General features: G+C 36.3%; 1 protein-coding gene across 7 annotated transcripts in view; it reads left to right on the forward strand.

Moving 5' to 3' along the window:
- The window catches only part of ANKIB1 (ankyrin repeat and IBR domain containing 1), an 88,424-nt gene that overhangs the window by 36,388 nt on the left and 38,601 nt on the right, over positions 1–13,435 (forward strand). For all 7 annotated transcript variants that reach the window (XM_059466148.1, XM_059466186.1, XM_059466178.1 and 4 more), the window contains exon 3: positions 8,793–9,093. In XM_059466148.1, coding sequence (XP_059322131.1) covers positions 8,793–9,093 — 301 coding nt within the window. The remainder of the gene's footprint in view (positions 1–8,792; positions 9,094–13,435) is intronic.

Raw genomic sequence — 13,435 nt, forward strand, 5'->3', positions numbered from 1 at the left:
TTTCACTCCCTAAATGTGTATAAAAATATTACAGACAAAGCACACTGGAAACATGTTTTCTTTAGAAAAGGCAGTCTTCAGATGATCAAGCACATCCAATGCCCTCAGGCTTTTTGTTTTTCTTTTTTGCCCAAGAGATGTTTTAGACCATCTGACTACTTAGTTTGAAAGAATTGCTATCAATGTGGAAAGTTACTCACTGGAGTCTGGCTGTTGGTGAAGCACTCTGAGCTATGACAAGAGAACAGACTTTCCAGAGGCTGCTTGAAATGGAGTGACTGGAAATCACGAGGACTTGCTTGACGTTGAAAGGAAAAAAAAACCCTTAGATAAACTGTCATTTTGCAATATATGTGGTGTGACTTTCAGTTTTGCAGCTTTGCTGGGAAGCTTTTTGGATCAGTGACAGATTTTCCTCATTGTGTGTTTCATAGTGCTATATCTGAGCACTTTGTGGGTATTCAATCCAAAAGTGGATTGTTGTAGCAGTTGCTGCTGGTCCTGGCCTGAAGAGCGGGGAGGAGGAGATGACAGAAACACGGAACTCTGGGGAGACAGGACAGGTTTACAAAGCTGATTTTTTCCTAGAACAAGAAAAACAGGACTTTCTTCTTACAGAGATTCTGGAAATTGAGGTGATTGCTGAAACTAAAGAAAAAAAAAATCAAACCCAAACCCACTTCTCTTAACATTCTTGATGTCTACCATTCAGTAATGATGGTTAAGCAACTCTGGCAATGAAGGCATAGCTAGGTCAGTCAGAGAGAAACATTGGTAAATGTGCCTGGGATTTGTTCATAGGCAATATCTCTTGTTTCGTTACTACAATTTGGGAAGTAAATTTCACTTCAGAAGAATGACAGAACATCAAAATAGTGGTGTTTTCCGCTAGGCTATGCATCCCTTGCAATTTCAGCTACAGTCCCCTTCTGTTCTGCCTGTTAAAGAGGTTTCAGTGAAGACTGGACCAAGCAATTGTAATACAGTCAAAAAAAGTATGTTAATAATTCCAGCATGTTATGGAGGGTGAATTTGCCAGAAAACTTGTTGACCCCAAAGGGAATGCTGCATTTGTCAGAGCACATTCAGGAATGTTTCTTCCCATGCCAGGTTTTGTTGGCTTTTCATCCATTTGCAGTCATGTTGAAAATTAGTTTTGGATAGTTTTGAGGGACATGTGTGTAGACTGTTTTTCAGAACAAGATTTCCCTGAAGTTTAGCGGTTATTAGAGGATTTTTATGCTGCAAAAATATATATTAAGGAAAAGTATTGATGAAAACCCTGTTCTTTGCAGGTCATCTGGCTTTAGAGAAGTGCTGTAGTTGCTTGTTTTGTGATAAGGTTGAAGCTGCTCTGAATTTTTTATTTTGTTTTTTTCTGGAGATGGAAATCAAAAAGAGGCTACTTCACTGTTTTGACAGACAGAAGTTCTGTAAATATTTAAACTTTGAGATGCAAATAGACCTAAATGACTTGTGCTGAAATCTTCATAAAGGTGCTAAAATTCATTTTTTAAAATTAAATTTCTGAACATCTATTCAATGCTTTGACAATAAGTCTAGTGTTCCTTTGTAAATTGCTTTCCTAACAGTACTTCTGATATAAATGTGAGCAAAAGAAAACTAATAAGGTTCATAGCAGCTCTTTATCTAATAAGGGCAAATGGGGAAAATGTGGGGTTATTAACCAAAACTACAGGATTCCAGTGTAAGGAAATTTGTATTGAGTGTATGGATGTTTTCAAGTAGGTTCAGAAAGCAACTGGAGGAGTCTTTTTTTTCCTCCTTTTTTTTTATTTCTCATGGTAATTCTTTGAATTATTACATGTGCTTGGGGTTTTCCAATTTAAAGCTCATTTGGAAGAAAAATCATGAAGGCATAATAGTGGCCTAAGCTACTGTCCTAAAAGTAATTTTTTTAAGTTTTGGCTTCTGATTTTAATACAAAAGAAAACCACCCAACTATATTCCCTTTCTTCCACATAACAAAATAATTCTGTTCTGGTTTAATAACTTAAAGTGTATGATACACTACTTCATCTGAATAATTTATTAGAATGTCATTGTCCAGATCATTCACTTTGAGCAACAGAAAGCAAGCTTGTTTTATTTATCAACAATTATACAGATAACTATTTCAAACACACTTCTGTTTAAATTAATTTTATTCAGAAAAGTAAGTATGTCTCCACTGGAATTATTCATACTAGGTCTCCTTTATAGTCAGTACAGTCATAGGTAATAAATCTAGTCAGAATAATTAGTGAAGGCAACAGCACAATTCATGTATTGTGAAGGTGACCATAAAGTGTTTTAAATTCAGGGTGTGCCAGCAGTGCCTGTTTCTTCCCATTGATTCAAAGGGAATTTAAGAGAATTGGATCAGCTGTCTGCACTGTAGGTCACCAGAGCTGAGAAGATGAATCTCATCCTATGTTATACTAAATATGTAAAATTGAATAGCAAGCACCTGCGAAGTTGTAAATTGAAAACTTTGATGATTTTACAGTATGAGACATGAATGCTTCTTATGGACAATACTGCTTGTGGTGTAGTGTTAAATGTTTTCTTTTGGTGTTGTGTGGTGACTGACCTGTGCAGTGTTTGGATCTGTCCAAGTGGAAGCATAGGTGTTTCTCAAATTGCTTTGTTGTCATTGCACTCAGCTGCTGAATTAGTTCTGTAAGGTCCTTTTTAGATCAGTCATTTTGTGTTGTTGTGAGTCTTGGTCACCTTTCAAATTCATTGGAATATGAAATACTGAAGGGAGCTCTCAATTAGATGAAGGAGAATAATAAATTAAGAATATGATCTCACAGGGCTTTGTGGGCATGTTTATTAAGAAGCAGGAGGACCAAGTGAATTGAAGTGCCCCTGATTTCAGTAGTAGAGCATCTGACTGGGTGGTAGAAAATAGTAATTTATAAGGTCATTTTCATCATAGTCAGTCTAAAAAGAAGTCAAGATGATGTACAAAGTATAAATAGGAAGCCTTTAAAAGTGATCAAGTTTTTACTGTGACTAAATCCTAGAGAAAACTGCCAAAGACAGAAAAAACCAGAGGAGACACTTAGAGGAGCAGCCGCAGATGTGAAGTAGCAGCAGTAGCATTTGCTTTGTTCCTCAAAGGCTGCCACCCACTTGGGCACTGTCTTCTAAAGTACAGTAAGGCAGGCTGAAAAACTCAGATCTTTATCTCACTGACTGTTGTTTTCCTTTCCCTAAAGCTGAAAATCTCAGTTTTGAGCTGTTCTCACTGAGCAGACGTGTGTGGCCTCCCAAGGTATCTTCCCTGGTGTTCCTCATGACCTAGTCACAAAATGCAAAACAGAAAGTAGACTTTATTCTAATCACAGTCTGACCTACAAACAAAGATCAAAAGCGAGTCAGCTGCAGTGTTTTTAGGTCTTAAAGCTGACTCTCTTCTGTCTGACTTCGATTATTTTAACCTCAGTAGGTTAAAGAGACATGATGCTTGTGAGTTTGTTGCTCACAGCACAGCCTTTGCTCTCCAGCTGCAGCTGCCACTCTTGAGTTATTGCTTCTTCTTGCTGCTAGGGTTTTTTTGCACCCAGAGGAAACTGTTCTAATTTTACTTTCCTTGGTGGAAATCACACATTGCAGAGTAAGACTGCTTTGTTAGTGATTGGTGAAATGAGACCTATTAATGCAGTGCACTCAAAGGTTTCTTATTCTGTCTTGTCTGTTCTCCTTAGAGCCGTTGTGAACATTTTTCTACAGGCAAAGTAAAATTTTCTTTGGTTTATAGAGGAGTACAGCTTTGGTCCTTGCCAACCAGAATGACCATGTCTTTATTTCAACTAATTTTGTTGCCAGGTAGAGTTTGTGACTGTTGAGTTGATTGGTAAATACTGAATCATTGTGTCAAATGGCTTCACTTCACCCTGGGGTTAGAGGCACATGTGCCTTCCTTACCAGAGAGATCTGTTGGCTCAAATATTTCAGAAATAACTCATTAATTTTTATATCTAATTGCAAAATCCAAGCAAAATATTCAGTGACATTGTATATAGACACAGCTTTCCTTTTGGCCAAGGTACAGATCATGGATTATTTGATTTTTTTAAATTCACACTTCTTTTTTTATATTTAATGTAATAAAGTTACATCATTGGGACATGTAAGGAAAATAATTAGTGTCATTAAAGTGACATACAAACTGAAAATATTTTTATGGTGGGAGAGATAAAGATGAGATCATTTCTTTAATACAGTTATGATTTTTAAGAAATACAAATGATGCAAAGCTTGATAGTATTCACTGTGTAATTTCTTCATTATTGCTATGTAAATAATATCAACACTAGATAGCATACACTGCCAGGTCATTTACAAACAAACAAAGATAGTTGTCCTGTGCAGAAATACAAATCTGTGTGTTTAAAAGGTGAAAATGAGAACACGTGTTGGTAATTTCATATTTATTATTTCATCTCACATTTGTTTGAGACCAATATAAAACTAAAAGTCAAAGTTATGTGGGAAGAGAATTCAGACTGGATGGTCTCAGAAAAAAAATCTGTGTTTCAAAGGAAGGATTTGGAGACAAGGCTGGAAGAAGGATAGCACCTAGAATTAGTTCTAGCCATCAAGAGATGTATATAAGAAAGGGCCAGAGACAGAGATGCAAATCACACAGAGTTTGCTTTACAAGGACTGTCACAAAGCTGCTGGTAAGCAGCCAGCTTCAGTGGAAGCCACTTCTGATTTGGCATTCAGCTCTATTTCTTTTAAAATCCCACTCAGAATATTGAAATAAAAGCCAGAAGAGGCATGGGATCTTGGAAACAGTATTCCTGACTGTCCAAGGGAATGCTGAACTTAAGTAACTCATAGATAAAAACAATAGTGTTCTGGTTACAAGAGACTTACAGAAGTAATTGATACATTTTTGCATTAGGAATTGTTTAATCTTTATTTTGGTGCTACTGTTCCTCCTAATAGTCGTAGGAACCATAAATAAAGCATAATTTTTCTTTGGCCTGCTGTATAACAAATACAAGGATTAATGTAAGAAATGCTTCAGAATGTTAGTGAAACGGAGAAGAACTTTGAAGTACTAATAAATAACTTTCTAGCACTGTATAATGAATAACAATAATTATATTTACTGATTGTGGCTTTCAACATCAGGTAAAAACCAGTACTCTTCCCAAAATTATTTAAAACAGTAATGACTAAAAAGATTTATTCAAGTGGTTACTGGTACACTGTGGTTGTTTTCTTCAGTATATTTGGGAGAAAAGTACTTTTAGTGAAATAATCATAGTTATTCAAGGTTGAATGCATCAGTATTGACCTACTGTGTTGAAAGCTGAATGATTCAATAATTACAGAAATTATTTCATTGCAAATGAGTTTCAATTACTGGATAACATGACTTGGCTCTTCTATATGTTTTTGTAACTCATGGTTTACCCATACTTCTCTTAATGCTCTTAAAATTCTTCTGGTAATACTAATATTTCTCTTAAAGCTGTGAGCTTTAGGTTCATGCCTGCACTGGAGTTTGCAGTGTAACTTTGTTTAGCAAGTTGTACTTTAAAGGACTGTGTACTTTTTACAGTATATGTCAGTTTTTTGCTTTCCAAAATTGTTACTTTCACTGTCTTTGAGCATATTCAGACATGCTTTAGCCTCCAGCTTTGGCCTCCAACTAGTTTTATACTGGTTTTTATACTGGTTTTTATACTTTCATTTTATACTGGTTTTTAATTTTTATTTTTCTACACTTGGGTATATTTTTGTATGGCTTTTTATGCATACAAATAGAGCATAGAATCACATAATGGTTTGGATTGTAAGAGACCTTAAAGATCATCTAGTTCCAGAAATGTGTATCTATATATAGCTGAAATATATATAGCATTTGTTTGGAGAGAGAAATAAACTGTAAATATGGTGGTTTTCATGCCCCAAACATCAAAGATTTTATCCAAACCTGAAGAAGTAGTTGTGTTGTTAGTTTCTCAAAGTGAGGACATGTCCCAGTTGTTTATTATTCAAGTTCCCAGCCTTGTGATCTTGAGTTTCTTGCTGTTTTTTTTGCAAATACAGATAGTAGTAGGTGTGAGTGTTACAGCCCTTTCCTTTTTGTCACTTTTTCAACACTTTTATGATACTTTTGTCACCTCAAATTTGGATTCTGCAAAGTGCTACAGATTGCAGCAAAATCTGGAAACTGCAACTAGAGTAAAGTCTGTCTGCCTTGTGGTTAAGTGATATTTCCCATAGGCAATGCATATTTTCACTCTTTCAGTACATTTCCAGGCAAAATTTAGCTTCTCATGCCTGTGAAGTTGTGAGCCAAATTGCAGGGATCTACAGCACTGCTCTGTGAAAGTCTTATGCACCAAATACCACTGTTAAAAATGGAGCCTTGTTGAGTAATGAATGTGTGGATGTAAAATGTATTATTTGCCCATTTTTGAATACTGGTCATTTCTGAACTTTAAGTTATGGGTTTGGCTGGGCTCTTCAGGATTGGCTTGACTTCCCCTTATGCTGAAATGATCATATCCAGGTGCCTCTATAGAACGTATCTTCTTGTCCCCATCTTCTTCTCTCTCTCCTTCCCATTTCTCTCTTTGTCTTTGACTTTCCCACCTTCCTTCCCCTCCTTTCTTTCTGTCTCTAGTGTAATACCCTGTAAAGCTAATCCAAACAAACAAATGCACTTTGGATAGTGTTTGATACTGGTTAGTCTTACCATGTCATGTAATTTGCTCTGAAGCATTTTGCCTGTCTAGCTTAATCCCTTCCCTCTGAAAACAAACAAAAAACCTCAAGGAAACAAAATATGCTGTTACTTTTTTTGACAAAATCTTTAATCTTAAGTTTGGCGTATTCATGTTTCTTAACAAATGCATCTATCATGTCAGCTATCATGGAATGAAAGAGAGATTTCTCTAAGGAACATTTTTGCTGTCAAAATAGGGCAACATAGAGGAGACTGTTTTGTGTTTTCCTCTGAATACTTTGTTTATTAATATTTTAAAAATGGTGTTTTAATAATAAGCTTTCTTTTAAATTCAAACCACTCCAAGATTTTCAGGAGGAAGAAAGGACAGAAATCCAACTGACCAAACAGTTGTCAAGATGTTCTTCCATTGCAGGACCAGATCATCTGTGCCTAGTTTTTTCTACTTAAATACTTGTCCAGACTATTTTCAATAATATCTGAGAGGGAAATTCCTATATACCCTGTATAGCCTCTTCCATTACTAATAAAATAGTTTTTTCAGTATTATTCTTTGTCCTGAACAAAGCATGGGTGAACTCTGAGAGAGAGAAAAAGGTGGTGTGTATGCAGGGACAACAGAAAGAGGAGATGGCGTTTAGACTTGTAGCTGTAGCATAATGCAATAACTGAGGTAAATAACATTTTTTTTGGTCAAATTGGGTAAGTTTGTCAAGTTCTTCTCACCACTGTTCACCAGGAGTAATATTGTCTGATTTTTTATGTAGGCAGCACCTGCTTTCAGGTGGCAGAGCTGCCCTAAAGTGGTTGAAACTGGTTTTTATTAGTCTTAGGGGTGTGGTCAGGGAGAGTGGAACCTGGTCCCCTGCACTATCTGAATGAGGTTCCAGAATAACTGGTTCTTTTTTCGTATTTGAAAACTGTTTGGAGTCAGGGAATAGCCTGGAGAGGAGACACACAGTGACTTCTGTGGGCTTTGTGTGTGAGAAGGTTTATGGGAACCGTGCAGGCATTTTTGCAGTGACCTCTTGAATGCATGTGCCATGCTTCAGATTGAGCTTGGTATTACCTTTCTGGGAACCTGAGGGAACAGAAGCTGTTATTGCTCCCTTCACACGGAGTTTTTTACCATTGCTGTCTCTCTGACCCCAGTCCTTCAAAGAGGTGATCTTTCCTCTCTGTCATTGCCTACCATTTACTCTCCCTTAAAAAATATTTTAGTATACCTCAAAAGGCTAAGGCATGTTTGGATGCACAGGCCTTGAGTGATTTGTCTCAGTTTCTCCATTTCAGATCTGGATTGTAATTTCTATAATACTTGCTGGCAAGAAGCAGCAAGGGAGCTGTATTGTGCCAGGTGTTGTTAGGATTCAGAGATTGTTGTGATTCTAAGAATCAGCCTGTTCTTCCCCTTTCATTCCTAAGGTGATTTTTTTGTTGTAATATTGTCCACTCTGAACTGGCTCTAAAGTATTCAAGAGAACACTGAAATTCTTGCCAGCTTCTGTCACCTATATAGGGGAGAGTTTGCATTATGTTGTACTTCCATATTGAAAAAGTCAATAGTCATTCCTCAATGCATGCAGTGCTAGCAGGAATAGTGTTTATAACATTTTGAGAAGTAGTAAGTGCTGCATTTACACCTGACTAAAGATATGGCAAAGGAGAATGAATTTTAACAAATTGCTCTGTCATTATCTATTTGCAAATTCACTACTATTCAGTTCAGAGAAGAAGAAATAAAGTGGCTATTTCATTAATCTTGTGCCTTTAAAACATTTATCATAATGCAACACAGAATTGTAGAATAAACTTTCTCATATCCTGACAAAGTAATTGTATATGGTACTTAGTGATATTTCAATAATTCATCCAGATCTTGGCTCTTGACTCCTAAGAGAAATGGAGCAGAGCTGTCCAGTGGTATTTCTATGTTAAAGATCATTTGTCACTAGCATGGGTGATCAAAATCTTTGCAAGAAGACTTGTCATAATCCACCATTCTCACTTCCAGGAAATGAATGGAATTGTGAGCTAATTAGTTTCCTTCAATTTCTTTCCCCTGTTGCAGAACTTTCCTTTTTGTTCGAGATGGAAACCCAAATAAAAGGAATGTGCACAATGAGACATCAATGCACTTACTGTGTATGGGACCTCAGATCATGATCTCAGAGGGAGCTCTTCATCCTCGCCTGACACGACCCTCAGAGGACGACTGCAGAAGAGCTGACTGTCTGCAGATGATCCTGAAGTGGAAGGGAGCAAAGCTGGATGAAGGACAGTATGAACGAGCAGCCATTGATGCTGTTGATAACAAAAAAAATACACCTTTGCACTATGCTGCTGCCTCAGGGATGAAAACCTGTGTTGAGGTAACAGTTCATGTATAAGTTTATATATGTTATGAGTAAAGGACATGGACAATGTTTCACAAAGCTTTTTTTCATGGGGGAGGGAATCTGTTATGTTATATTGAGTTAACTTTTAATTCTATTTTTCATTAATTGGAAAAATTGCAAAGGTAAACATCCCAAAACATACACTGTAGAGAAAAATGAAAGAAATTGATTACGTATACATTAACTTCATTAAAACAACTCCTCAATATGAAGACTCATGTAGGCATATAAAAATTGGAATTTATTACAAGACTGTAACAGTGGAGAAAAAGATTTAAAGGTAGGCAGAGCATCCTATATGTGTAAAGAGAAGTGAAATAACAAGCTGAGAGAAAATTAGAGCTCTTTTTATTTCACTTTGCAGATGAGACTGGAAATGCTGTCCATGTTTCAAGAACAAAATTGATGTCTTTAATTTACAGTGTCCAGCTTTTTTAATGTTTGTGAAAGTAGTGGATAGTAATGAATAATTGGGAATGACTTTTAAAGACCTTGCCTCAGATTACTTTTAAACTATATCTAGTAATGAGAAATAGTGTTTAATTGTGCTGGTAATTTAATATAAAGAACATGAACAGACATCTAACATTTTCAAAAACAGCTAACATCTTCATAAGTGTGTCTATTTTCAATGGCAGCAATTACTTCACAGTTCAGCATTTGAGTGTGAAATTTGCTTTTTTTTAGTTCTGTTCATAATTTCATGTTTATTCAAACTGTGCTCCATAACTTATTATCATCAGCAGAGTTTAGCACCTCTTTTTTTACTTTCTCTTCTAGATAACAACTTCATATCTTAAACAGTCCGGTCCCAGAACCTCTGGGACTTCACTGGTGACCTCTCTCTTAAGTAAAAACCTGATGATCTTTCCTAACATTCCCAGAGCTGTTTTTAGTATTGGTGTTACCTTTACTACCTTCTAATTTTGTACCATCACAGATTTAATCAGTAAACTGTATATTATAATAAATAGTTCAGAAGTTTCATATTTGAGTTTCATTAGGACCATTAGAAGTACCATCTGATGCTGGGTATTTATATTAGTATTTGGTTTATTGATTTTTCTAGAACCTCTTGTGCTGAGATTTCAGTTTGAAAGACTTTCTTTTGTGTCCTTCATAAAGTGTGTGTGGTACATCCACAGAGAATCTAACAGTTCATACCAATTCTCTGCTATATGTAATATGAGATTGCTTTTACACTTTGTCCAGCAGCCAAGTTTACAAAAACATTGAAAGATTTACTGTGTGATGTTTTAAAACTATTTATTCTGAGTTTTTATGCCCATGTATACAGCTCAAAAAAACTGTCAGAGTCTTGTTTATTGCGATTTTGCATTTACCTCTCCCAGACTTTGTTCTTTACATATTCCTCTTAAGAAGACAACTTCACCTTCTTATTTTCCATATGATTCTGTCCTAGTTTTCTCTCTTCACAGATTCTTCTGGTGTTTCTGGAATTTTTTCCACACTTATTAGTGCCACTGTTCGAAAGTAGGCAGTGGATTTCTTTACTTACTTAGTGCTGATTTTTGAAAGTGGCCAGTGGATTTCTTGTTTTTTTATGGCTTTTGCAAGTTTAATGAATCCTTGGGAATTCTTAGTGAGTGGTTCTTTGATAGTAACATTTTGAATTAGGTCTTACAGACTGCTCTGCATGAAATCAGGAATTGCTTCTCCTCTCATGTTTGCTGACTGTTTTGTCTGTTATCAGTCACCTATGCAGTCTGAAATTTTAAGAGTCATTTATTAGCTTATATATTTTCTAAATATACTTGGCAGATGCAGTGACAGAAGCTGCCTTTATTTTTGTGTTTTCTTCCTTGCAGCACTTTTATTCTTAGTAGCCATGTTACCTTTATTGTTATGGTTTTAGTCAGGTCATTCACCAAAGCCTTTTTTTGTCTTCTTTTAATTAGAGAATTGTATTCCACTGGTGTTTCTTGATAGTCTGTTTATTTATGAGTTTGTTTGGGGTTTATTTAAAAAAAGGTATATAGCATCACCTTCTCTATGATTCTTGCATTATGTTTGCTGATTGTGTTCCACCAAGTTCCCAGATATTGTCTGAAAATATTAAAGTTTGTAATTTCAGTTCCCCAGCCTCAGCTGTGCACCCCCTGAACTGAATATTCTTCTCTGCCTTCTGGTTTTTCATTAGTCCTTTCTATAGAAGTTCAGATAGTGTGTTTTTATTTCCAATATCCAACCCTTCTTTCATTCTATTAGTATACAGATCATCCTTAGTTTTTTGAGCTTCTTATGAATGAAAACTCCACTTCCTGTTGCCATTCTCTATGCTATTATTCAAGCTTCTGCATCTTTGGTTCCCTGCTCATTTCTGAGAGGAGTTAATAGGATGCTGCTTTTGGATGCTGATACTTAACCTCCAGTAACACAGCCTGAACTTTGCCCCTGCACCTTCTCTTTCTGCTGCCCTGAGTTGTTACAGCTCCTCAAGCTCCACACCAGCAGTTTGTCTTCAACATATGCTTAGAAATTATTTACATTCTTACTGATTTTCACCAGGGAAGCAAGTCACCCTGCAGTCTTTGCTAGCTGAAGTATGTTCAGACCCAGCTAATTATATACATGGTAACTGAATGACATAGAGGTGTTGTCTGGCTCTTTCTTTCATCCAAAATAAGTCATGGTTACAAGACTGATTTAGAGCCTCTTGTGATGTGATTTATTTGTAAACAAATATCAGGCTGTCTCCTAGGTCTGTGTTACTACTGTTTTTATGTTGATTGTCAAATTTTTATTCTTTCAGATTTGATAAAGAAACTAATTGCAAAGGACTATATAAGTTGCTCTTGTTCTCTTGTTTTAGTGCCACTTACTTGATCCAACTCCCTGATAAATTCTACCTATAGGCATTTCACTCCCTGGTCTTCTATCTATCCTTCCTCAAGATGAGACATTGGCTTTTAAACATATTTTTGTTTACATTATTATATAATAGAGGACAGATGTGCATGTCATATGAGAAAATGGGACATAGCAATTAGCATTGAAGGACCTCTGAAAAATGTTGGTGAAAAACACATACATAAAATTATTTGACATAAGAAAGGTTGTTTCTGGTACAGAAATGGTAAACAGAAGTAAACTTTAGTAACAAGTTTCCAACATATTTCAATATCTAGTATTTACAAACTTAGACTTCAGATTTACAAGGGATTTGACCAAGGAGTCTTCTGCCTGTCTCTGCCTTCATGTCCCTACATGGGGCTATACAGTGATGTTAGAGTTAGTCACACCAGTTAAAAAAGCTTCAATTTCAAGAGCGAGAAAAAAATGGGTCCATGCAGTAAATCCAGGCAGACTGCAATGTCAGAAAGAGTCACAGCTGCTACAGAGTGAATTGTGGTTCTGGAGCTGGGCTGCAGCTTTTAACTGCAGACTAAAGTCAATTTGTTTTAAGCTTATCATAAAAGTTCATGGTTTGTGCTTCTTTACAAATTATGGTTGTACTTCTCAGTGTCTGTAATGTGATTCATTTGATAAATCCAGGTACTAGACTGCTAGTTCCCCATTTAATTATATAAACTGGGTTATGTTATGTTGGCAATACCTGTTGTAGTTGAGTAAACCATTTCTGACTCTAATTTGCTTTCAGTTTGTCTTTGAAGAAGAATTTACACTCTGATCCACGTGGATTGCTGTTGGCCAGAGTTATGTAGTCCTAACTAGTCATGGTTTCTGCATTAGAAACACAGTGTACCCCCCCAAGTTCAAACTTCCTTATTTGCCATACCGTAGGATAGAAGACCTTGGATCTAAGATATCCTAAATTCTCCAGTCTGTGGTCTGTAGTCCTCCTAACTTCTTCAACAAGAACAAGTTTATGAACACGAACACTACGTGCCTTCACCAAGCCTGAAACCAGGAGATTGGTGAAGGAATTTAACAATTATCTCTTTGTTCCTAGAAGTACTTGAGGATTAAAATTCTTAACAAAAGAAAAAAAAGAAAAGAAAAAAAAAAGGAGAGACAAAAAAACTGATCCTAATCTTCAGGTTGTCCTCCCCCTCTCCAGAAACGCAAGGTCTTTTAGAACCCCAGGAGTGCCTTTTTCCCATTTTTTGCAGTGGTTACCCTCACTTCAGAGCAGCATTCCTTTTTACTGTCTCCTTCACTTTCCACCACTTTTCAGGAAAGCCCCTGTTCTGTATCTTTGCCTATGCCCACCACACCCAGATAAGAAAAGGAAACCCCAAATATAGATCGTCTTGGGTGAAATACCTACAAGTTGACTTGCTCCAAGTTGATAGTCAAGTGTGCAGTCTTGATACTGCTCCATTCACCTATG

This window comes from Ammospiza nelsoni, chromosome 1 (genome assembly GCF_027579445.1).
Source record: "Ammospiza nelsoni isolate bAmmNel1 chromosome 1, bAmmNel1.pri, whole genome shotgun sequence".
Lineage (NCBI taxonomy): Eukaryota > Metazoa > Chordata > Aves > Passeriformes > Passerellidae > Ammospiza > Ammospiza nelsoni.